Source organism: Oryzias latipes, chromosome 22 (genome assembly GCF_053564925.1).
Source record: "Oryzias latipes strain Hd-rR chromosome 22, Olatipes_Hd-rR_3.1".
NCBI classification, from domain to species: Eukaryota; Metazoa; Chordata; class Actinopteri; order Beloniformes; family Adrianichthyidae; genus Oryzias; species Oryzias latipes.
In genome coordinates this window covers 21100594-21126110 of record NC_136258.1, presented here as the reverse complement: position 1 = coordinate 21126110, position 25517 = coordinate 21100594, and the positions used below count along the sequence as shown (strand labels likewise).

Below are 25517 nucleotides of genomic sequence, written 5' to 3'. Positions count from 1 at the left end.
GCGGCACAGAACTAATTAATTAGCTGATCCATAGAGGGGCAAGAATAATGATCCAATCAGCGCTGACCGGCTATAGCGGGAGGAGATGGTAATGCGATTATTCAAGGGCCTTTTCTGGGCTATTGCTGCAAAGAGATGAAGCTCAAATTGTGTCATTGTACTTCAAACATCAGTGGAGCTGTGATTTATCACAGAAACGGCTCACGGGGCAGGCCAGCAGCAGATGACGTATGGCTGTAATGTTGATTAGTAAGTCAAGCAAATAAGCAAGGGGGAGGACTGAGGACACAAACTGTTGTTATTTGTCTTTGTCATTACCACTGTATTCCTTGTTCATAACCATATGAGTCTGAGACACTGTCAAGTACAAAACTGCACGTTCAGACATGAATTTGTACTTCAGGTATTTGGGCTGGGCCAGGGATGGAAAAAAAACAGAGGCGTACATAGAGCAGCACCAATTAAACACTATAATAAATCATAATGTCACTGGCTTTTGTTGTGAGATGAGCCAGACCTTCAAACAAAACAAGAAAAATAATACCAAAGTAGGATTTTTGGTTAGAAAATGCTATATTCTATTACTAACACAAAAAGCACTATTAGGCAAATTGTGCTTAGAAAGATTGAATAAAAATTCAGCACACTAAATGTTCTGCTAAATGAAATGAGTTTCAGTCTGTCACAAAAGAAGAGATGTCTCACACATCATTTTGGATTTTTCCCCCCACATTTCTGCACACATTAGTACAAAAGAATGCTCAACAATCCCTCATTTATTATTACTAATAGCTTTTCCTGCTACAATCATTTTTAAAAACGTTATGTAAAAGAGATTTTAAAGCTATTTTGTTCGGGTTTGTTGAGGTTCTGTTTTTACTTTCCCCCCCCCCAAATAGCTTTAAACAAGTCTTTGTCCCATTAGGCAATGAAGGATAATTCCTAAAAAGGAGCACAAATGACAAATCCCTCTGCCAATTTGCCTGTCATGTTCTGTCAAACCATTTTGTTTTTCTGTGACAATGTTTCTTCTTCTGTTGAAGGGCAAAAACGGCAGGGGGAGCCACATGTCAGAGGGCAGCTGTTTGATGAACATGTGCCTTCATCAGTTCATGCCCTTTTGTGCTGCCAAAAATTTAAAAAGAGCATTTGTGGGAACTTTTCGCCAGACGTGAAATATAACCAATGAGTTTTGGGGATTAATAATGGGTGCTAAATCTCACACATAAACTAAAAAAGGTGAAATAATTTAAAAACTACCTAAAACTACTTAAAAAAATACTTTGAAGCAACTAATTAAACTCTTTTTTGAAAAACTTGGATGGATTCATATAGTGTGTGTCTCAGTAGATGTAAATTTATGATTAGGAATAATAATAATGGCAAAATTTGCACGTGTATCCATTACAGAACATATGGATCTCTTTTACTTTTTAATTTTCCAATCAAGTCATGATTAATCTTTCAAAGTTTGATATATCAATGTATAGACATATGCATTTTGTTTCTCCTCTTTAGTATTCTTTTTGTTTTGATTTCTTAATATAAAATCAAATCTGGTTTTCATTATTTATGTGACTAAAATTTCAAAATAAAAGACTTAAAATATTGTTACTTATTTAGGGGCTTTCAATAAAAGTACATTTAAAAAACTTTTTTGCTTGCCATACTTATGCATTAAGAAGTTTATGAGTCTGTTTATGTGATTCCGACATTTTCTGGGTATTATTCAGTATGAATGAGGAAAAACATCAATAAGGGTATTGTTTTTGTCAAAGCCTGAAGCCACGCAGCAGAGCTGAGAGGAGAAAAACACAACTTTTTCTAAAAGTGTGCAGTAAAGAGGATTAGGCTGGTCTTTTTTAGACGTTTTCTTGATTATATATATATATATATATATATATATATATATATATATATATATATATATATATATATATATATATATATATATAAAGAGTGACTGTGAAGATGAAAACGGCAAAACAACCTAGGAGGTGTACAGTTTTGTGAATTTAACATGAAGACAAACAAGACGGAAGTTTAAAATCCTTAAAGTTGCGGCAACTTTCAAACATTGAGTTCCTTCAAGGAGGGAGGGGAATGGTAGAAAGGGAGGGCTGCAGCCACAGGATTACGCATCAACTCTATTGGCTGACAGCCGGGAGGGGGGCAGACTACCTGTACCTGTGAGAAGGAGTGCCAGTCGTCATCGTCCGACTCCAAATTTGGATCAACTTTTCCTTCTTCCAGGAGTCCGAACAGGTAGAAGTCGACTAGGACAGCCGGAAGGTGAACGAGCGACTGCAGCAGGACTCCGAACATGGAGCCTATTGCGTCCTGGAGCGAGCGCAGAGTCACCGAGTGGCTCCAAGGTGAGGAACATTCTTTCTTTTTTCTCTTCCCTCACCCCTCCTGTCCTTCTCCGCTCACGGCTTTATCCCATCAAGGCTCACACTCTGTTGGATCAAAAATAGAATCAAGCTGGCAAATCCTATTGGAAGTGAAAGGTGGAGGAGGTGGAATGAGGAAGTGAAGAAGACCTACACGCGCAGCTCTGATCAACAAGTCCAAGCTGAGTTTGGCCCTCTGCTGATCTTGTTTTATCACTGATTTATGTTGGTGTTTACCAGACAACCAGAACGACCTGTGAGAGCCCTTTACACACCAAAACTATTAGACTATTAAACAATTTCTACTATTTATCACTATTTCTTAATTTTATCTTTTATTTAAATTCATTTAAAATACATCCCTATCTGTTTTTTTTAACATAGTCACATATTCAAAGACCCATTCAAATGAAACTCATGTTTTTGATGTTTTTAACACGTTTTTGTGGCATTTTCATGATAGATTGAGAAAATTAAGCTTAAATTGCATTTCTGAGTATTTCTTTTTTCAAATCATTGTGAATCAGGAGCAGATGAAAAAATAGCAGTTGGAAAAAAGCTTGTAGCTTGTAGTGACGTACAATTGGAGGGCCACAAGCTCCCTGCTCCTCTTCATTCTGATGCATCCACTTGCAGGAAAAAAGATCAATGTACGTCTTGGCTTTTCTCGTCAGAGCTGGCGTCTGTATCAAAACTGTATGGCTGGATAGCTCCAATATTGCTCGCCATTTTTGTTGCACTAGAAAAGTTAAGTTTGGATTGTAAACTAGCGGGAGAGAGTGTAAACATATGGATGATGGGAAGTGTGGGCAGGCTTACACTTCGCCAACGGTCCACTCAAAGGTGAGTTTCTGATGAACTACTGCTGCTCTGCAGAAACTATGTCCTAGAAAAAGACAGGTTTTTGATTTTGTCTGAAAACTGCATAATCATAATGAAAAGACCACAAGGAACGCTCTAAAATAGATTAAGAGGATTGGAGTGGGACTTTAACCATACAGGTTAGAACTGACTCCACTTTGACCCCTATTGCACAGTTATCAGTTTTATAATCATTTCAATAACGACAAAAATTTTAAACAATATTTGCCACCTTATGGAAGTGGTTTGAACTCTTTTTTGAACTCTGCAAGAACATGCTGCTTGTTTTCTTTTTTAAGTTTAAGAAAAAAGCTTTCCCGAGAAATGCTGAATCGTTATTGTATTTTTGTTTAAACATAAGGCAAAAACTGCATATTTTTTTCCACACTCACTAGTGTTTTTAAGTCTGAGAACTTGGCAAAGTAGATTTGTCCTTTTTTCATGCCCCCACTTGCATGCGATCCCCTTGACAGCGACTCTTCAGATGATATCTGTGCCCAGTTTGTGCTTCAGACATCCGCTGTCGTTTTGTGGCCAGGTCTTGATGCCCCCATAAATCAGTACCCAGTCTCAGAATGGCACTTATCGGGTGTGGAACTGCTCCAGTTGACTTCCCAGGACTTGGAGAGGTTGGGAATCCATAAGATTGGACACCAGGAGGTGATTTTGGAGGCTGTGGAGAAACTCTGTACTTTGGTGAGTGATGCCAGTCTTCCTGCTTGAAATAGCTGTCTGTACAGTAGTGGAATGCTGTACATCCAAGGTTACATGCTAACAAGTTACATGTTTGGTTTCATTTTAAAAGTAGTTATAGTTTTCACTTTTGTCTGAAAACGGTTCAGTACTCTTACAGGCTATTTACTGTTTTTATTGTTACAATTATACACTGACATATACAAATATAGAAATCAGTATTTGCAGAACACTGAAATGTAATTATATGATTAATAATACCATTATATATTTACATTTATTCAGATCTGCCATCATATATTTGAAAATACAGACATCTTTGACATAAAAAAAAACATCCTACAAATTCACTTTATTCTGCACATTAGTAAAAAATCTTATAAAAAAAAAAAACAGCATAACAATTTACCAATGTATCCTGGAAATCTAAGGATTTGTTTTAATGTTAAAAAATATGTATTTTTCCTTTCCTAAATGCAGACCTTAAAGACAATAAATCAAAATTATTTTAGCTGTTACTCAGTATTTTTTTAACCAATTGTGTTTTATACGTGGACTAGTAAAGTCTAAATTACTAATGGGAAGTTATAAATAATAAAGAGTAAGTGAAGGATAATAGTGGTGGGATTATATAAATCCAGTTTCTCTCACTCCTTTTCAAGCAATTAATTAAACTTTTTCTGACAAACTTGACATTCAATGGATTCAATGTGTTATGTTTTGTATTCGTAAATACATATATGTCTATTTATGATTAAGAGTAATTAAAATGGCATCATTTACATGTGTATTTGGATAAGTGTCTTCTCTTACTGTTATATTCTATTTTTCCAATTAAGTCAGGATTATTCATCCAAAGTTTGACATTTATTTATATATATATATATATATATATATATATATATATATATATATATATATATATATATATATATATATATATATATATATATATATATATATATATATATATATATAAATTTATTTTGTTAGTATTTAAAAAAAAAATTATTTGATTGCTTAAAATAATTAAATTCCAATACATATTGAATGACCACCTTGAACTTCTCCTTGGGAATTATTGTTTTATACTAAAGCCACTCCTATTTAATTAATTTTTTTTGGTTACACTACATGTTTCTAATACATGTTGTGCTAAGACCATTGCACTCATCTTTTTAATTAAAAAGTTTATTTCAGGTCTTTTACTTTTAAACCAGAAGCTGGTAAAAAAAAAAAGGCATAAATACTTAAATAATACCACAGATTTGCTGCTGCATCAACTCATTCCTGCCTGAATTAATACCTTTCCACTTTGTTCTCATGTATATATCAAAGCCCCCTCTACTCAACCATATAATAGTATTATATCAATTCTAAAACCAACATCAAAGGGCTGGTTATGCTTCAGCTGCTGCTAAAGTTGATTTAGAATACACATACTGGCTTACATTTCCCTGCATGCTCATTTAAAGAAGTGCTTGTAAACAGAAAGGACTATCTTTCACATACACTCCCATTCTTCTACTCTTTCAAACTGTGAATGTAAATCCCTGCATACCCAGCTTCCATAATGGGACGTTTAGGGGTTTAGATGTGTAAGTTGGTGTTTGTGTAAGAACTGACAGCAAAGGCCAGTGCCAAGGAAAGTTCCCAATCTGGTGGCGTAACAGCCTGTAAACAGCCCACTAAAACTGCTTAAAGTGCTTGTTGTGTAGTTGTTGAAATAACTGTAATCAGATTGAGCAAAGTTACAAGTTCAACCAAAAGTCCCCCTTGAATGGATGCTTTAATTCACTGATTTGATTCACTGACATTATGCTCATTCATAAAAGCACCAAGCACGTGCAGCAAATATGAGGGGGGAGTTGACGAGGAACAACCTCTTGCGCTTGACTGCACAACAAAATAATGACAGGCGCATGAAACAAAGAACAAAAGGACTTTTGAGGTCAACTCTGCATCTGTTCACTTTATATCCTTGCAGTGACAATACAACTTTGTACATTTCCAGGTTGCTACACCATGTGCTGTAAGATAGTTTAAAAGACGATCTGTGCAGAATTCAACAAGAATTGGCTTGTTAGCCTTCTCAATATGGTTTTGAGGCATTTTTCTCATGATGGAGCACATATATTAAGAAAATTAAGCATCAAATTGCATTTCTGGGTATTTCTTTATTCAAATCATTGTGAATCAGGACCAGATAAAAAAGGCAGTTTGAGGAAGATCTTGTTTGTGACATAGAAAATATGTCCGCCACAAGCTCCCTGGTCCTCACCACAACAAGGAGGGAAAGTGGGGTGAGACTTATTTTGCCTCAACTGTCCCACCCACAACTCAGAGGTGAATTTCCAATGAACTTCTGCTGCTCTGCACAAACTATGTCCTAGAAAACCACTCAGGTTTTTTTTGGATTTTGGCTAAAAACAGCATAATCCTAATTAAAAAAAAACACTGGGAACGCTTTAAAAGTAGATCCAAAGATAATCAGAGAGGGGTTTTGAAGAAGCGTTAAAACAATATTGAAAAAATATATTTAAAATATGAATAATTTATGTTAAATTATGAAGGGTTTGCCTCAAGAACCCTTAAAGTATAGAAACAATGTTTGTTTGCTGTTTTTTTTAGCCGCAAAGGCCTAAATAAACGACATGGAAGGAATAGAAGTTAAGATTAAAATTTCACAACTTTCTATTTAAAACAAAGTAAGTCAGAGTTGCGTAAAATTGAAAGTAGAATGTTTAGCTTGCTAACTGATTTAGTAACACTTATTTGTTTTTATTATTGCCTGAATAATCATCACAGAAAAATGCAAAAATCATCTGTGCTAGTTATCTGCCATGTTTTCACTTAGCAAAAAGTTTATTATACTATGCTATACATGCTGTACATGTAGTACACTAACTGAATACTTCTGCAGACTAAATTGAACCATTTTAAGTTTGCAGACATACTGACTTAAAGATTAATTCAAAATAGTATTTAAAAAGTTAACTTTAAGTATACTGCTTCCCTTATAATATAGACTAAGTATACTTGTAGTACAGTTAAATATACAACTTTTTGCCAGGTTTGAACATATCCCAATGCAGCTTTTATGAAAAAGGATAATAATTTCTCTCTTTTGTCCAATAAAACGGAAACATAAGTTAACATTCTATGAAAGAAATAAAAAAACAACAAAGAGATTCATTTTTTTGTCTTTTACTATCACAGAAATGTGGCTTCTCTTCTGCTGCCCATCGTCAGGATTAATGATGAGACGCTAAATCACATTTACCGCAGAGTTAGATTTCATCCTGTGTTGTCTTGACATTTTTCTTTTCTCCTAGTAAACTGCTCAAAGACAAGCATTTGTTTATCTAACAGGATCAGCAGTAAATGTCATGTGATTGCTTATGAGAATAAAAGTTTGGAAATTAAATTTTAAAAAAAATCCCCTCTTGAAAAAAGGATTGTTTTGTTGTAGTGGCATGGGATGCTTCTGCTGCATAAATATGGGATTGTCTTGAGGCTTTGTGTGGCTTTGGTCAGATGAGAAGGGACAGGAAATGAGGGAAGATTTAGGTCTGATGTTCACCATACCAAAGGAGCTTTAACCTTTTCTTTTTTCTTCCAAAAATATGTGAAACTTTAAGAATGGTTGGATAAACAGTTGGTGACAGCAGAGGAAAAATGGACAGTGTATGAGGTAAATTAATGTTTGGGTGTCTGTTCCCCCCTAGACTTATGGCATTGGAGGGGAGAACATCAGAAGTTTGACAGAGAAGCTGCGGAGTGTTGCCAACAGCTTGCAGATGGACATCCAGAGCCGCTGGCGCCTCAACGGCTACGACGGTCAGACATCCACCAAGCTGCCATCCAACATTCTTCAGATTGTTGTGGAAGTCATTACATCCGCTAAAGGCCTTTATTCACTGCTCAACAGGTCAGTAAAAAAATGATTAGAATATTTTCATTTTTATTTTCATGAATTCAAGAGAAATCGATAGCGTTTGGTTATTTCTTCATTGCTTCTTTGATATACAGTGAAAATCAATTTAATTTTGATAATGAATGTTCTTTTTTTTATGGAAGGGTATTGTATTCAGTAAACTGGTGTTTTTCTTTCTAAACTTTGGTGTTTTTCGTGCTTGACATTTACATGTTTTGTTTAAGAACTACATAAGCAAAGAAACGCTGCCAAGATGACTAATTTACCAGATAATCCCAACAACAATGTTGGACACAAACCAGCAAAGTCTGTGCATGGCCAGGACACTCACATTATGGATGAGGTCTATTTTTGTGGCACCCACTCTGTTTTTTGAGATAACGATTTTCTATGCAATGTTTTTGTTTTTCGAGATATTTTTTATCAACTTTTCAAATTTGTTTTCAGTTTTTCGAGATTACCTTTATGGTTTATAGCTGTTCAACAATTAACTCAATTTTTTTGAGTTAATTTTTGAGATAATTTTATAAATAATGTTCAGGATATTTTTTAAAATAATGTTTTATTGATGTTTTAAATATATATTTTTTAGTTTTTCAAAATAATGTTTTTGCCTTTCAATATAATGTTTTTTCATATTTTGAGATATCGTTTAAATGATTTGTGAGATTTTGCATAACACACAATTTCTTTTTATTTTTTTTTGATAATTTCTTTTAGATAATATTTTTTAGGATTACAACAGTGGTAGTTCTAACACTTGCAGTATTCAGACATGCTGGTTCACTTTAAGAGAAAGAGTAACGATATTAGGAATGTCTGTGGGCTTTGTTTTAACAATAATAAGTTCTTGTGATGTTTTTGAGATAATTTAGGGTGAGTTATTGGTAAACTACTGAGATATTCTTGTGTACTTTATTGACAGTCCTCTGCAGCTTCACAAGCATCAACATCAAAGCAAAAAACTGACTGTAAATCATTTTCTGAATCACTACTAACAAAAAAGAACAGTTCATTCTGGTCAATATTTTATACTTCCTCCAAGTTTTGCTGTGTGGTGTTTGTGGATAAATTAAATACGGAGAACAAAACAGACTGGCAATATGGTGACAAACACATAAACAAACGGACGTGGATCATTTCTATGACACAAGACATTGCGCACTTTCTACTTTTAGTTGCAGCTCATCTTATAGTTGTCATGAGCAAAGGAGGGTATAGCCCAGCTGGTTTGTAGTTCTTTCCTTTTGTTGTTTTAAAAATAAAGAGTGAGAAACACTTGTTTTTTTTTAAACTGAATACAATACACTTCCATATTTTTTTGTTACTTTTGTGTAAATAGCCCAAAATAGTTGTTATACATTTTCTCTTTTTCCTAAAGTTTTTTCTAAAGCAGAATCTGTCTTTCTAGGTGTCAGTGTTTGCAGCTTTATGGATTCAGTTCTTCAAAAAACATATTCAGTTACTGCAAAGAGCTTGGCGACATTGTGCACAAGGTAAGCTGGTTTGCCATTAAGTGAATCAAATACTGATTGACATCTATGTCATGTGACTCACTTTTTTCTTGGTATACTTTAAGGGTAAAGTTTGTCCATCAACTGCAGCAGTTTTCTTCAAAATGTCAGAGAGAAAAAAAGCACAGGATTTGACTTATTGCCCTTGCAGGTCACGTAGTTAACTGTTTCTGTACTCGTCAGGTTGTGCAAGTTAAGCCTCCTAAGACGAACGGCTACCTGTTTATGATCTGACGTCTTCTTACATCAGTCACCAAAACTGTACAAGAAAAACAGAGGCCCAAACACGCTCTCTCATAGTGGACATAGTTTCTCAAATGCCTTTTTTTTAATCTGTGCATTCCTGGAATATTTGGAGGCGTTACACCTTTAAGAAGCTTGGCCAGAGAAGGAAGATAAAATGTTTAGCTCAATGTTTCTTTCTGTTTAACCACCACTGTGTGATGAAATACTGGGAATCGTTGGAACAGGACAGGATATTCATAGAAGAAATTACACTAGAGTGTGCCCTGGTACTGCAGCACAGAGGACAGGTCTGGATATGTTGTTTGGCCTGGGGGAGGGAGGGAGGGAGTTAAGGGACGGGTGGGAAGAAAAGAGGAAAGCGAAGAGGGAGGAGACTGAGCCAGGGATTGCACTAGCACTGTGTAATGACTTTTGGTTCCTGGGGGAGTGAGCACACAGCAACAGGCAGCGGGAGAGTATTTACTCACAGAAAGCGCTGACATTAGACACTGATATACTCAAAGAACGGAAGAAGACAAAATGAGAACAGCTAAAAAGAGGAACGATGGTACTTTAACGTACCTGTAGGAGAGAAAAGACACTCAACCTATATATAGCTGGCTTTGGACGTCTTCCCAGTGCCATTCTTACCTCTTTGACCGGATAATTCTCCACAAGGTGATATAACCATTTTTTCTGCTGAGAAAAGCTTTAAAAAAAAGCAAGTTTTTTTCTGTATAGCTGAAAATCAGAAACTGTTGATTTTTTTTGTGAACAGAATTCCTAGATTGAACATTATTAATGACATAAAGAGAAAAAAACATCAATTTTAATTGTCTGAATTTCATGTCCATTAATTGATAATTGAGATCTTCTTGTAGATCATATAAGACAGGAAATGTAGTTTGTAGAGCCATGTTGACACTGACTCGAACTATTTGCGCTTTCAAAATGAATCATAGTTGACTCTTGTTACCTCAAGCACACGCAGACATGTTGTAGGAATAATCAGCAAGTGGAAATCCTTTTTTTTACTCATTGCTGGAGGTTTGAAAAGAATAATTTTCTAAAGCAATGATCTGCTGCTTATGTTTTTATCCAGAAAATGCTTCCCTCTGGCTATGTTGCACACTCAGTGTTGTTTTAGGAAACAAAACAAAGCTAAAACATGCTTTACTGTTTCTACAACCTGCATATTTATGTTGACAAATGTATGTTTTTGTAGAGATTTCTTTATCTGTGGTCTCAAAAGCCAGTTTTGAGGCAACTGAACAGCCGTCAGACCAGTTCAGGAGACAATAGACGAGGAAAAATGCCAAAGCACATAGTTTTAGGCTTCATTTAAATGTCTTCTTGGCAACACTGATCTAGTTGTCTTAGAAAAAGACACACTGCATTAGCATTAGGACCACCCAAAGCAGCATGGTCATAGATGCTTGATCCTTGTTCATGGCAAACTTCAGCTCAACAATGACGAGTTTTCTGTGAAGATGTTTTCGCAGAAACCCAACCCCGTTCCTAGCAGAAAAACAGAAAGAGCTCTTATTTCGGGTTTTTGCAGGAGTGTGGGAGAGTTAGTGTGTTTTCTTTCTCCCACCCCTGAGGCCGGTCGGGAGCAGCAGTCAGCTGCTGTTGTTGGGATCCCACAGTAAAGTTGTCCAGTGCCACAGGCTCGGTTTGCTTTGAAGCAGCGGATCAGCAGTCAAAGTCCAAGACAGTCAGGGATTGGAGAGGAAAGGGCTTTCTGTGCTGCCAACCTGGAGTGGAATCAGGCAACCACAGTTTTAAAGTTTGTGACAGTCATGGTACTTTTCAAAGAGTTTTTCTTAATCAAACCATTAAGTCTCCCTTTATAAATATTTTAGAGAATTTCAACAACAAACTCATTTTTGCTTTAGTCATACAGTTTTAAAGGGCCTATACCATGCTATTTTTAAGCTTTTTATAGTAACCATATCCATATATATGATGATATATTACCTTTGGCTCTAAAAAAAACAACTATATTTTAAATTAAATATTAGTTGTTTTCTTGACTTATTTTCCAACTCGGAAGTAAGAAGACTTGATCTCTGAGGCACCGGCTCAGTTTCTTCCTGGAAGAGGCTGTTCCTCACTTATCTATGTCAAAATATGAGAATCTGCTTGTTTTCGTGGGTTGGTAAGGGCTGATGCTCAGACGCAGGTTTTTAGAGGAATACTCAGAAATGAGTGAACTGACGGAAATACCACTCTAGGCCCTTTAACCATAGGATGCTTTTGCTTTATAGGGGACAAAAAGGCAGAAAATGGAAGAAAAAAGACAGAGAAAAATACAGAAAAAAAAGGATTTTTTCTTACGACTTGAGTTGCTTCTGGGTGACTTATTAACAGAGCAAAAAGGAGAAAACCAAAGTGGCTTCAAATACAGATGAGGCTCACTGTGTGTCTTTAGTCAACAGATCCTTTTATCCTAAAAGGGCATTTGACTACGATAAAAAGCTGTCAACGATAAAAGCCACAAAAAGACAGTTGTTAGGACTGAAGCAGAGAAAGTCAACAGACTAAATAGAAAGCAGCAGGTGTATAAATAAATACCACCCCCCAGTCTTTTTATAGTTGGTCTGACCTGGTGGCAACAAAAATTATATACTAAGGAAGTCTATGTATGCAAAAATACAGAAGCATTGCATAAACAGAGACGGACTTAAAAGAAGAGACCACCATGAAAGCATCTAGTAAAAGAGAAGCAGCATTTCAATAAAAACACAGGCCTGATGAGCAATATGGAAAAGAGTCAATGTCTTGTTGACAGCTGATTTGTGTTTTCTCATTTATGCAATCAGCAAAAAAATATACATGTCAAAGTTGCCAAATAGCTGAAGCTACAGTAGAAACATGGGCAGTGAGCCCAAGTGGACCATCAAGTGTAAAACATGGTATCAATGAGATTAAATAATCAAGATGTTGCAATGGATGAGTCAAAGTTCTTAGCTTGATTAAAAAGGCTCTTAACAGGTCTGTTCTGAACCAAATCCATGTAAATGTTGATTAACTGGAGAAACATTTTAAATAACAGTGAGCTAAAATCTTTTCATAATGTCTAACATAAAATTATTGAACACCTCAGTAGGTACTATGTTTTTATTCAGTTGCTGGTATTAAGAGGATATAATAAAAAATAATGTTTCAAATGCATTCTTATTTACCAAAAAAGCAAATGTTTTGTTATGGTTTCCATTCATTTGGAAAAGAATTCTGCAACCTTTCTGGCCAAAAGACACATAATGGCCAATTTCTAATTACCTAAACATAGCAAGAGCTGAAAAATCAATGTTTAGAAAAATACACGTAGGCTAAATGATTTTTTTGTGACCATTAAGTCATAAAGTTATATAATGTGGCATATTTACAATAATTTATTAATTACTGGGGTAAATCTCTCTACATGTAACAATTTGAATTTCTTTCACTTTTCAAAATAGAATACACCCTGTGTTAAATAAGGTTCTCCATCATGCTGTTTTCTGTCATCATGACTTTATACTTCTTTTACCATTGAATATAAACATTACAACATTGGTGTAGAATCAAACTTTTTTTAAATCTTTTTTTTTTTTTTTTTTTTACATACATGTAAATTACAATAGTATACTTTAAAACATTGCCTCTTAACAGCAACTAGAGAACAAAAGTTCAGAATTTTCCAGCTTTAAGTTGATTCTAGTAAATAAACACTCTGACAGTAGATTCCACCTTTTAACATTATTTTGCTCAGTTATCTGACGCGTTAAAAATCTAAAAAGAAACCACAAAACTTAATTGAAAAAAGCGAATTGACCAGATCGTTACCTTTTTTCTTTAACGCAGGGATAAAAGAGCGACATGTCGCTCGGGAGCCTCAGGTTGCAGACCCCTGATTTAGAATTAGAGGTATGCAAAGAAAAACCTTTGACTTAGAAATGTTTTTTTTAATGAATCTTTGTTATATTTAACTTATTGAAAGTCATCGTAAATACAGTAGATGTGCTTGTGAGTGTTGTTCCAACCTGCAACCTTTGAGGATTAAACACCAAACACCTTTTTATGCAGTGCTTTGTCATCTGTCTGCAGCAGACATGAAACGCTGACCTTATCTGAGATCATTTATAATAGATATCTTGTGTTTCATAGCTTTTTTTGTAGATTTGAGTTGGAAAAAAGCCTAAAACTGATGACTGGGTAAAAGTTAGAATGTGAAAATAAAGTGGTAATAAGCTAAAATATTCCCTAAATAGTTCATAGTTTAAGACTAGTAGAGACACATATAACATATGGCTTTTGTTTTCATCCTCCCTGACTGTGATCATTACTTTCAGGAAGCGTTTTGCTCACCTCAATTCACTGCGTCATTTCCCTTTCTACCTGAAAGAAGAAAAAAAGCAGAACAGGTTTTGCATCACTTAAAGCAACAGAAAGCAGAAGAACACACTTTAAAAAAGAGGTATTACTAAGGGAGAAGTGATAGTATGTAGGCTGCATTGCCTTGGCAATGACAGTTTCTCTTCCTGGTGCTAAGCTGTGCAGTTGTACATGGTGTTTGAATCTTCATTTCAATAATTCCTGTGAATGCCTGCTCTACTACTGAATATGTTATGAATTGGTTTTCAGATTGAAACAACACAAAGGCTTCTTTATTTTTCCTAACCCAGGTTGAGTGAGACTTTAAATTGGAGCATGTATTTGCATTTTCTGTTGGCTTCAGGCACTCAAAACACTTTCCATAACCTCAATCAGAACTGGCCAAGGATATTTCCGGCAAATAATGTTTACCCATTAAACAGAAGGTTGCCCAACCCAGTGATCTTTGGTTATTGTCTGACTGTATTGTCTGATCCACACAGCTGCTGTTGATTCTCATACTATAAAGAACTCTTACCAGAATTTCATTTTGGATTATCATTTAGAATTTACTGTAAAAATAATGTATTTCTTTTTCTGCTTTAGCTTCGATTGGACTAAAACTGTCTGGAAATGTCTCACAGTTACAGCAGCTGCTAGTTTAGGGAGGATATCACCTGTGACAAACACTGACCTGTAGAAAATAAAACATTAGAAAACCGGTTTGTCCCAACAGTCCTCCGGGGTTAATCATTCTAAGAACACACTTTATGTAATGATGCCTTTTGGAACAGCTAAATATGCTGAAGGTCCAAGAAACAATGTAAAGATTTAGAATAAATTTGATAAAATCTGAAAAATAAACAAATAAAGGAATTACAATTTCACAGAATAATAATATATAATTTGTATGTATCAGATTTGGTTTTGTCATCTAAAATGCGCGTCTCTTATGTCACTTACTCATACGTTTACTTCTGTTCTTTGTTTCCCTGCAAATTCTGCCTGCATTCACACTGTAGTGAACCGTACCAGGATTCACGTGCATGTACGTCTAGAAGTGAAGCATGAATTAGTTTGACTGGACTTTAAGGGGTCTCTTGCTTGTAAAGAACAACCACATAAGATCCACTTATAGACTTGTTAAAAGGAAAAGTAAACTTTTCATATAAATTAACCAAAGAACCTATAGATCAAAAATGTGTTTTTACTTAAAAGGTTTAAATACGCTAAGAATCCGATTTTGTATGGGGTCATTTGCATAACAAAACCTGCTGGCTCTCAGTTTTCAAAGAAAAAAAGCAGCAGCTAGATGAAGAAAGGATGATTTACAATTATTATCCCTAAAACAGATGTCCGTGCATATAATAAGCATAAAACATCACACGTTTCTTTCAATTCATCAAAATGTCTAATTTCTGCTTTTATATTTTTTTTCTTAAGTTTAAACAGGCAGCAGGAGGCCACAAAAAAGACAGGAAAACACCACACAGGCAGGTTGATCACACCGATACTGCCTGACCCCTCCCATGCAGTCTTGTGTCATAGTCTTAAATTAGCCCAATCCAATACTGTTGAGCTCATGTTACATTTCTCTGGGATTAGTGTCTCCTTGGATTCCTTTATGTAACGCCTCACATCATCAGCCACTGGAAATTAGCTCATGGGCAGAAGTTCTATCGGTTAGTCATGTTCTATATCTTAAGAACATATCTGCTTCCCCTCTTATGTTTCCTCCTCCACATTTCTTAGTCTTCTACTACCATACTCCCTACTCATCCCAGAAACAGCACCAACAACTTCCCAAACGCAAACATATTTAGTTCTGCCTTAGTGATTCTAGTAACTGTGTCATTGTGTGTCATCATATATCTCTTGAGCATTAGCTTGGGCATGAGTGTGTGTTTGTGGAATAAGTGTGTGTACACAGGCATTGGTGCGGTTCGTTGGATTTGCCAGTCATCCCATAGAATTACAAGGGATGTGATGTTGTTTCACAAACCTCCAAGGATTCCTTTTGTTTGTGTTTGAATCACCCTCATCACATGGGATTTTCATTTAGTCACAATTTATAAAAGCCCGTTTTAATGAATTAATAACAAAGCTACGAAGGCCTAATTAGCATATTTAGACCTCATATTGCCTTTGGCATGGTTTAAACATGCTCATTAAAGAGCCACTCTGATGAAAATTGTGTTTGTGGTGTTTTTTTAACTTGGTCTTGAAGCATTTTTCTGATGATGGAGGGAAGAAAATTAAGCTTAAAATTGCATTTCTAAGTATTTCTTTATTCAAATCTTTGTGAATCAGGAGGTAATACTGTTTGAAAAAGTTTGTAGCAGTGATGTAGAAGCTACTACGGAAGCTCTGGCTCAAAATTGCACACTGGATGTCTGCAATATTTCTCATCATTTTTACTGCACCGTTAATGTTAGGTTTGGGGGTGGGTGAGGGACTATAAGCTAGCGGGAGAGCGTGTAAACAGAGGGATGATGGGAAGTGGGTGCAGGCTTGCACCTTGGCAACAGTGCCACCCACAACACAAAAGTTTCTAATGAACGTCTGCCGCTCTGCAGAAACTATGTTGTAGAAAACAACACAGCTTATTTGATTTTGGCAAAAAATGGGATAATCATAATTAAAAGACCACAGGGAAACGCTTTGAAAATGGATTACGGTAATAGATTTCCAACTCAAACTAACTCTGTTACTAAACTTTTTCCTAAAAATCAAATAATGTAGAATACCACAAACCAACAAAAAGTGGACAACAGAACACATTTCTGAAATGTTTCTGTTACACTGATGTTATCTTAGGTCCTACCAGGGTTTCTGTAATTCAGACAAATTTAAAAATATGTTCTGGGAAAGTGGCAAAAAATGTGCTGCATGACTGCATGGTGGTTTCAGATTCAGTTTCATCTAAAGCAGCATTGTCGCATCATTAGTGAAGAAATAATTCAAAGTATTATGTTTATGTAACGATGTGCCATACGTTTTGACAATAATGTCAATCATTTTACCAGAAGCATGAATTTGAAAAAAATCTGAATATGTCTGGCCGTTTTAATGCTGATTTTAAATTTACATATATATAAGAAGCAGAGATGGTTTACTTCTTCAAAGGACCACAAAAGTCCCAGTTAATATCTGGAATTGCCCTCTCTTTGCCTGCGGGCACTTGTGGCTTTGTACTTCCTGTCTCATGCTGTAAAGAGGAAATATGACACTGGCTTTAAGTCAGATTGCCCCATTTCCACAAATCAATACATTTGTTCATAGGCTGGGTTGTTGTCGTTGTTTTTTCTTTTTCTTTGGTCACACTTTCATGTTCTATTTTTAAATAGGACACCACAGTCCACGAAAAGGAAAAAGACATCATCCCTGTGGTGAGGTTGCTTCTAATTTGCATTATTATCTACCTCTGCCTCCTATCAACCTCTGCTGCTAAATAATTTCAACCTTTTATAAAAGACAGATTGTGCTTTTGTCTCATAGTGCCGTCAACTGGTGGCGTTTTGTGATGAGATCCTGAACTCCTGCCCTGAAGCTCTTCTCGCCCAGTCAGCTCAGCTGGAGAGCGTGGACTTGGTTCTCGTGTCGCCTGGTGATCAGCTGGTAAAAACGCCTTCATAAATGACCCTTTTGTTTAGAGTCTCCATGAAAGCAAAAAAGAAGATAGAGATTCTTAAAAGCTGCTGATATTCCTAGCTGCATTTTATTCAATAGGATCACTACTTTTAGAAATTGTTATTTTATCCAGTAAATAAAAGAAGAAAAAATGAGAATATTTCACAAAAATATCTAAGATTTAACACAAGTTTCTAACCTTTTGGGTGCTTCTGTTTTTTTTAATTTCTTTTTACTATTTTGTCTTCTTTTTTCTTAGCCGCTTTACTCCGAATCTTCTTCAGCATTTCTCTCTGCTTCCATCACTCCTGCTGCCTTTATCATTTTCTTCCATTCAGAGCTTCCATCGCCTAAATCAAGGTTCTCTGTGTTCTTCTTTTATGCCTCCTCCTGACTCGTTATCCACTGAATAGGATGTGCCTTTTTGTGCTGCTTCTTCTCATTTTGCTTTCAAGTTCGCACATTCTGTTCTATAATTATAGCTTTCTTCCTACCCTATCCACTGTTTCTTTCAGTATTTAGCACTAAGGACCAGTTTCCCTCTATACAATGTGTTCAGTTTTTGTTTGCTCTGTCCATTAAGGGAAATCTTATGTTAAAAGGCAGGTCCATGTGATCACTCTCGCCACACTTTGATGCATAAAGATAGCTTTCGTTTGTGCCTCTGTGAATACCTGTCAAAGGTTTTCAAGGACAGGCTTTGTAGCTAAATAAATAAATCTCAAATTAATCGTTATCGTTATCGCAATATCAAGCTGTGCAATACGCATATCGCAAAAGATGGCTAAAATTGCGATAAATTGTTACTTTAAATGTGCTAAAAAAATTCTTATGGCAGTTTGAAGTATTTAACGAATCAAATATATCCAATATATCCATTTGACCAATCAGATGGACACCTTCACATTGTTGACCAATCAGATGGAACCCTTTTATGTCAGATGCTCACCTCCTACGTAGACAAGGGTCATTTAGAGTATAATTTAATTCAAATTCAAATTAATTTTATTTATATAGCACCTTTCATGTAAAAAAAAAAAAACAGCTCAAGGTGCTGTACATAAAAACAAACAAGAATGCAGAAAACACCAATCCCCATTCATGCAATAAAATAATTAAATAAGTAAAAGAGAAATGACTAAAGAAAAAAGCTAAAAAAGAGAGAACCCAGAAGGCGCCGTCTGCCCTGTCCTCCTGTTGGTCGGGGTGACAGATAGACACAAACACCCCAGCTAACACTCGTAAACACTCTAACTTGGCTAAGAGACATTAAACAAATAAATTTGTTAAAATATCGTAAAATAAAAGTAAAAATTCTAGATTAAACAAATATGTATGTGATGAAATATCATAAAATGGAGTAAAAGTTCTACATTAAACAAATAAAACAAAATGATGTGATAAAACATCATAAAACATAAGGGTTAAAAAAAAAACGATAATTGGTACGTTGACTCTTATTTAAATTAAACTGTTGTAGTGAAATGGAAATAATGTTTTTGGTTGCAGTGCTATTTGTTCGTGCATCACAAGTTTTATCGTCATCGCAGTATTGATCATTAATATCCCTAATTGTGAATTTTCCTCATATCAAGCATCCCTAATTAAAAGGGAATTTTAAAGAAAACAGCCCGATTTTCTTATCATTACTTTCTGTGAATTCTTAACAAGTTATAGCAGAAACTAAAGAAAGAGGAAGTGTAAGACCAGATATGATCTTAAACACAGTAAGTTCACAAAAATGTGTTGTAAAAGGACTGTGTTCCCTCATTTATTGCGGAAAATATGTTCCATAAATGACCCGCGATAAAATGACCCGCGATACGTGAAATCTGTGAACAGAATTATAGATGTTTTTAGCCTGTAAAACCACTCACTGTACACCTCACAGACTTTTTTCAGACAGACATGAACACTTTTCAGTTTAAACCCTCAAAGTTCAAACTGTTGTAGAAGGATAAGTTAAATTTTATGGAATAAAAACAAAGATCTGATCGCGATCTGAGATTTACTGTATCTGAATGTTCCACGTCTGCACAGAAGACAGTCATGGCTGCATAAAAGAAATTCATTGACAACAGCAAACAGGATGCAGAACACAGTACAGAGTAAAAAAGAAAACATGCAAAGTTACGCTAATGAAATCAGCGAAAAAGCAAGACAGTGAAAGGTGAACTGCGACATAGTGACAGAACACTGTAATCCAGAAATAAAATGTACATTTTCTTCCTCTGTTATGCTGTCATTTACCTTCCAGACCCACTCCAATGAAAATTGTGTTTTTGGTGTTTTTTGACATGTTCCTGTGACATTTTTATCATGACGGAGGACATATATAAAGAAAACTTAAATTGTATTTCTGTGTATTTTTTTGTTCAAACTGTTGTGAATCAGGGCTGCATGGTGGCACAGTGGTTAGCGCTCTTGCCTCACAGCAAGAAGGCCCCCAGTTCAAGTCCTGGCTGGGGACTTGAACTGAACAAGACAAGTCCAGACTGGCGACCTGTCCAGGGCATCCCCTGCCTTCGCCCACAAGTGGCCGGGATAGGTTCCAGCAGCCCCGTGACCCCAAAAGGGACAAAACGGAAGAAGATGAATGAATGTTGTGAATTAGGCTGGTATCTGGCTCAAAACTGTTTGGCTGGACAGTTCCAATAAAGCTCACCATTTTTTTTGCATCGTTAAGGTTAGGTTGGGGTTGTGGGGGGCTGTAAGCTAGCGGCGGATAGTGTAAATAAAGGCATGATGGGAAATGAGGACAGGCTTACTCTGCGCCACAACTCAGTGGTGAATATCTAATGAACTCCTGCCACTCTGCAAAACCTGTCGTTTTAGAAAACGACAGGTTTTTCTGTATAAAAACAGCATAATCATAAATAAAAGATCACTGGGAACATGTTCAAAAATAGGTCAAAAGATGATTGGAGTGGGACTTTAATTTAGCTTAATGTTTGGTTTGATTTGGTTTTGGTTCCATGTTTCCTTGTTTTTTGTTATGTTTTTTGTGTGTTTGTGTGTCCCGTTTCCATTTCAGTCAGTTTTCAGTTTATCCGAATGAGGTTATCTGCTTCGTCAATATGACTACTACTTCGTCAATTTTGTCATGTCTATTCGATTTCTTTAGTTTCTGCTTCAAGCCTGGTCTCCTATATTTGGGATCTTTCACTTTCTGACATTCATTGGATGTTTCAATATGCATCAGAGTTAGATTTAAAGCTAGATTTGTTGGTCTAAAATAAACTTTACTTGATTGTATTTTCAAATGATAGGTCTTTTAACAGCTGAAAAAACTTTAGCTTCCACCTGCTGTATGTTTTATTTGATTTAATCTGAAGTGTAGCAAATTGATTAGGTATTAGGGCCTTTTTTCTAAAGCTTAGGGATGTTTTGGAGCAGATACCAAAAATCTGTAACATGACCCATTTAGGCTTAGTCATGTGAAAATGGACACTTTACCAGGCAATGTTCTAAGTAGAAGCATTTTGATCACTGTGAAATACTCTCTAAATGCTTTTCTATTTCACTTCAGGGGATAGAGATAGCATCCACCAGCTCCAGCAACCACTACGTGACCAGAACTGCAGCTGAGGTCAGAATGTCACACTTTTTGTCTTTCTTGTGTGTGTTGCTGACTCATGGTATAAACAAATGCCATAGCCATTAGTTTGGGGTCAATTTTCATACATCTTGTCCTCTGTTCATTCTCTGTCAGAGAAACAGGTTCTCTTCAGCTGCATACATTTATATAATTTTTTTTGAGTTGTGTTAAACTCAGACTGTTATCTCAGTTCCTCACAGCAACTTGTAGTGTTCAAAAATGTGCTGCTAGTTATGGTTATGCATATAGACTGAATAACCTACTGTACACAGAGTTGGGTTTCCCACATTGTCCTTCTACATGCAAGAAACTGCACAGATAAGTCTTACATTATTTACCAGGAACTTCTACAATTGCAACGTTTGTTCTGCTAAACACAGTTAGAACACTCACGTCTGGCAGGAAGTTAAAGTCTATTCTTTGTTTTAACATTTAAATATAAATACGTTTAAATGTATTAATTGTCCTGCATCCTTTTATTTTTTTATTCTAGTTGCATCTCAACCAGTTTTGGTTCTGGTCCAAATTCCTATTCAACTTTCTGTTGCAAAACACCTCAAAGTGCTTTTACATAAAATAAAAATAATAGAAAAAAGATAATAACAATAAAAGCCTCTCATACACATTATAAAAAATACAAACAGGGTAAACAGTCTGTGAAAGGACAATTAAAACATTAGGAAATGTAAATATACTTCAAAGCTAAGCAAAACACGGGGTTAGCCAAATTACCCTTGTGGGTGTTAAAATATTACTTATTCTTTTTAACTTATTGACTCAAGCACCTCAGCTTCACTGCTCCAAAACACAAAACAATTTAAGAAACAATGTGATGCAAATTCTTCTGTGGATTTGTTGTTTGAGGCAGCTTGTTTCAAATGCAGCTGCTGCTCATATATATTTTTTATTCTGTTCTAACTCTTGGATTTAGAGTGTTTAGGGATGGCCCACATATGAGGCAGTATAAAGAGAATTCTTCATTATGTCAACAACAGAGCTGCTTAAACTCCACCGTGGCTGCTGTAATTACTATTTATTTTTTTACTAATTGCTTTAGAAAATCTACTAAAATAACGTGAATTTAAGAAAAAAATGATGCTTTGTTTGGAAATTACATTTTGTATTCATTGAACTTAAAACTACGTTTTTGCTGGAAGATAAAAACTCAAGAAAAACAAGAAAAGAAAAATTTCTACATTTGGGTAGAAATATGTGCATCTCAAAAAAAAAATAAACAAAAAAACAATAAGACTGGTTGGGTTAGAAATGTGAAAAAGATTTAGGATTACTTTTTCATGAATTAAGAAATTAATGACGAGCTGAGTGACTTGGAGGACAATACTTTGGCTCAGATCAATAAATATTGGTCTTTTTGAGCTGCAAGGTGGTCTAATGTTTTGCATTTCACTAGAAATATGGTTCCTGCTTTTAATTCATGACAGTAGTCTTCAATGTGAATTTGTTTGTTCTGAAGTTTGCTCTGTTAGTCCAAAATTCTGCATTAAAGAGCAACTCTGTAACCCAAACCCTAAATTGAAAAATGACAATGAAGCTGAAACTGTTTTTCTCCCTTTTTGGCTGATCAGTTAAGCGATTTGAACTTGTAACCAGTTAAAAAAAACAATGTGGAAAATGCCCAGTTCCATAACACAACCCTGCACTAAATATCACAGCTAAATCCAATTAGGTTATAGTGTGTTCCGTGTGCTTTCTTATTCAAGTTCTCTGTCTTTCCTTTTCCACAGGCTTCTAATGATCAGGTGTCAAAGATCTCGGCCGGGGATGAAGTGGTTCAAGTCAATAGCCAGATAGTGGTGAGTCATTCACAGTGGAATTCATTAGAACATCTATTCTTAAATTGAACTTTTCTGATGAGACCTGATGTTTTTATAAAACATGACAAAAAAATACATGACTTTCAAGACAAATATCTAAGAAAATGTACAAAATATAAGGAAAATCCTAAAATGAACCCTACAAAGTGTAAGTCAATAGGCTTCAGACTGACATATGGTGTGTCTGTGCATCAGGTGGGTTGGAGCAGAGATAATCTCATAAAGAAGCTGAAGGAGAATCCCAGCGGAGTGACTCTGATCTTAAAGATCCCCAGATCAGATCGACACACGGAACCCCTTCAAGTCCCCACAATACAGGTCGGGTGTTTTAAAGCCCTCATTCTCAACTTCCTTTTAACACCTCATTAAGAAAAAAATCTACAAAGAAGGATTTTAGGTTTAGTGTTTAGTTTGACATAATAGAAAGCAAGCAAGCAGAGATGACATTCCTGATTTGTTCACTTTGGTATTGATCCCTTGTTACTATAAAAAATGTGTTTTAGACTGATTTTGCAGAGTAAATTTACAGTTTTGTGCTCATTTGTTTGTGTTCTGTTTTCGGGTTTAGAAGTTTTTTTTTCCCCCAGGCACAATTTAATCTGATTTTATAATATTCCATAGCATTTTACCTAAAGAGTCCTTAATCTATTGATGTTGATGTTTTGTTTTTTGGGTCATTTGTTTGTCCCCCTCTTTGTTCTCCAATTGAGTTATGGTTTTAGGGTTTTAGCTTAAATGCCATTTTCAAGTCTGGTATTTTGATTTTGGGTGCACCAATAAATAATTGGAGTTAAAGGGCACAGGAAATACCTACATTTCAGACTCTCAGTACTTACGTTTTTTATGGTTTTCCACTTTAGCTGTTTTCACCCTGCCCTCTCAAGCTGCCACTTCCAATGAAAAGTCCCGTAAATGCGTGTTTTTTGCTTCCGCGTTCAAAACTCTCATACAAGTTTTTTGACTGTTTCTGGCTCAATGTACAAAATGCGTGGCTATTGAACCAGGTTTAACTTTGACCAATCGGGGATGCAGATTGATTGAATTCACAGAACACAGCCAACTGTGTGAAAATTGATCATGAAGGACGAATGAATAATTATCTTACCTTGTTCTTATTGTAAATCATTTTTATTTCTGCCTCCATTGTAGCGCTTTGGGATTTTATCTAAAATGTAAAGCGCATTCTAAATAAAATTTATTATTATTATTATTATTACTGCTAGAAGACCTGTGAAAGAAAATACTTGTAGCAAGATTTGGCAGATTTGCACCGCTTTGAGATTTCACACTAAGGCTCTTCCAAATGTAGGTGGTGGACATGAGCTAGTATCAGGTAGCAGCAGTCCAGTGCGAACACCATATGCTAAATGCACATCATATGCACAAAACGATCAGGTGTTAATCACTACAGTGGATGGAAGTCCACCAGCTCTTTGTGAAACAGTTGTTTACATCTTTCTGTGACAGGGGAGCTAGAGCCGCTCATTTAATGAGAATCCATTTCTGCTTAACATCACTTGGGATCCGTTTCATAAACACATGCAAGTAATCACTGTTCTAAGCTACAACAGACAAGCCATCTGAGACAGGCTCACGCACACACATCTCACACCTTCCCGTGAACTTACCACTCAGTTCTTGCTGGCGGCTCGGGCTGAGAGAACACTTCAGAAGATGTGAACCGTCTTTATGTATCCGCACCTCTCTGTCTTCGGAAAGTGTCCTGATTTCGGTGAGAAGTTCACAGCCGCTGTGTGTTTGTGTGACTGTGTTGCTTTGTTATTCACAAAACCGCAGAGGGTGGAAGACCTGAGGAAAGGCTGCCATCGCAGTCCGTGTGACATCCGCTTTCGTACCGATGTGCTAAGCTACAAACACACAAGCAGCAACGTGCACACTCACATGCTCGTCTCATTTGTTCTTAGACGGAGGACGAGAGGGAGAAGCCAGACGAAGAAGAAGAAAGGGCCGACGAGGAGGAGAATCCAAGACACTCCATATTTGAGAGAGTTGCAGCTTCTGTCAGGTCCTTGTCTTTTAGGTAAAAGTACAGAATTTTTACAAAAATGTTAATTACTGTAACATGAATAAAACATGACTTCTGTCTGCTCCTTATTCACAATGATTTGAATAAAGAAATAATCAGAAATGCAATTTTAAACTTAATTTTCTTTTTGTATGTCTTTTATCATTAGAAAAATTTCCCAAAAACATGTTTTAACACTAACAACGCATTTTTCATTAAAGTCGGTCTCTAATGAAACAAGGTTATTTAGACAAATGGCAAAATTGGAGAGCATAAGACTGTATATTACATGACCAGAACCTTTGGTTTACTTTAAACGCAGGCCTCTTGGCTAAATCAGAATATCCCACACATTTCCGGACCTTTAAAGCAGGCCTAAATGTAATAGGTTTTTGAGGACATCACACTGCAAATTCCATTTACTCCTTTGGGTGCATCCACAAACC

At 35.9% G+C, this 25517-nt stretch overlaps 2 protein-coding genes and 1 long non-coding RNA gene across 6 annotated transcripts in view; 1 reads left to right on the top strand and 2 right to left on the bottom strand.

Moving 5' to 3' along the window:
* Positions 1-2325, bottom strand: part of rps6ka1 (ribosomal protein S6 kinase a, polypeptide 1) — a 50861-nt gene extending 48536 nt beyond the window's left edge. The window contains exon 1 of the mRNA XM_020713732.3: positions 2188-2325. Within this exon, the coding sequence (XP_020569391.1) occupies positions 2188-2325 (138 nt within the window). The remainder of the gene's footprint in view (positions 1-2187) is intronic.
* The window catches only part of cnksr1 (connector enhancer of kinase suppressor of Ras 1), a 31842-nt gene continuing 8529 nt past the window's right edge, over positions 2205-25517 (top strand). For 2 of the 4 annotated variants that reach the window (XM_078940605.1, XM_078940603.1), the window contains exons 1-10: positions 2206-2375; positions 2451-3950; positions 7676-7878; positions 9296-9380; positions 17330-17371; positions 17481-17600; positions 21142-21201; positions 22956-23024; positions 23241-23363; positions 24971-25086. In XM_078940605.1, coding sequence (XP_078796731.1) covers positions 3696-3950; positions 7676-7878; positions 9296-9380; positions 17330-17371; positions 17481-17600; positions 21142-21201; positions 22956-23024; positions 23241-23363; positions 24971-25086 — 1073 coding nt within the window. In that variant the 5' untranslated portion in view covers positions 2206-2375; positions 2451-3695. Of the gene's footprint in view, positions 2376-2450; positions 3951-7675; positions 7879-9295; positions 9381-17329; positions 17372-17480; positions 17601-21141; positions 21202-22955; positions 23025-23240; positions 23364-24970; positions 25087-25517 lie in introns of all 4 variants that reach the window. The other 2 variants (XM_004082506.5, XM_078940604.1) reach the window with 2 other exon arrangements.
* On the bottom strand, positions 11242-24808 carry LOC144989002 (uncharacterized). The gene is made up of 3 exons (XR_013653127.1): positions 24674-24808; positions 13977-14006; positions 11242-11380 (listed from the first exon to the last, which is right to left on the bottom strand). It is a non-coding gene; the product is annotated as an uncharacterized LOC144989002 (long non-coding RNA).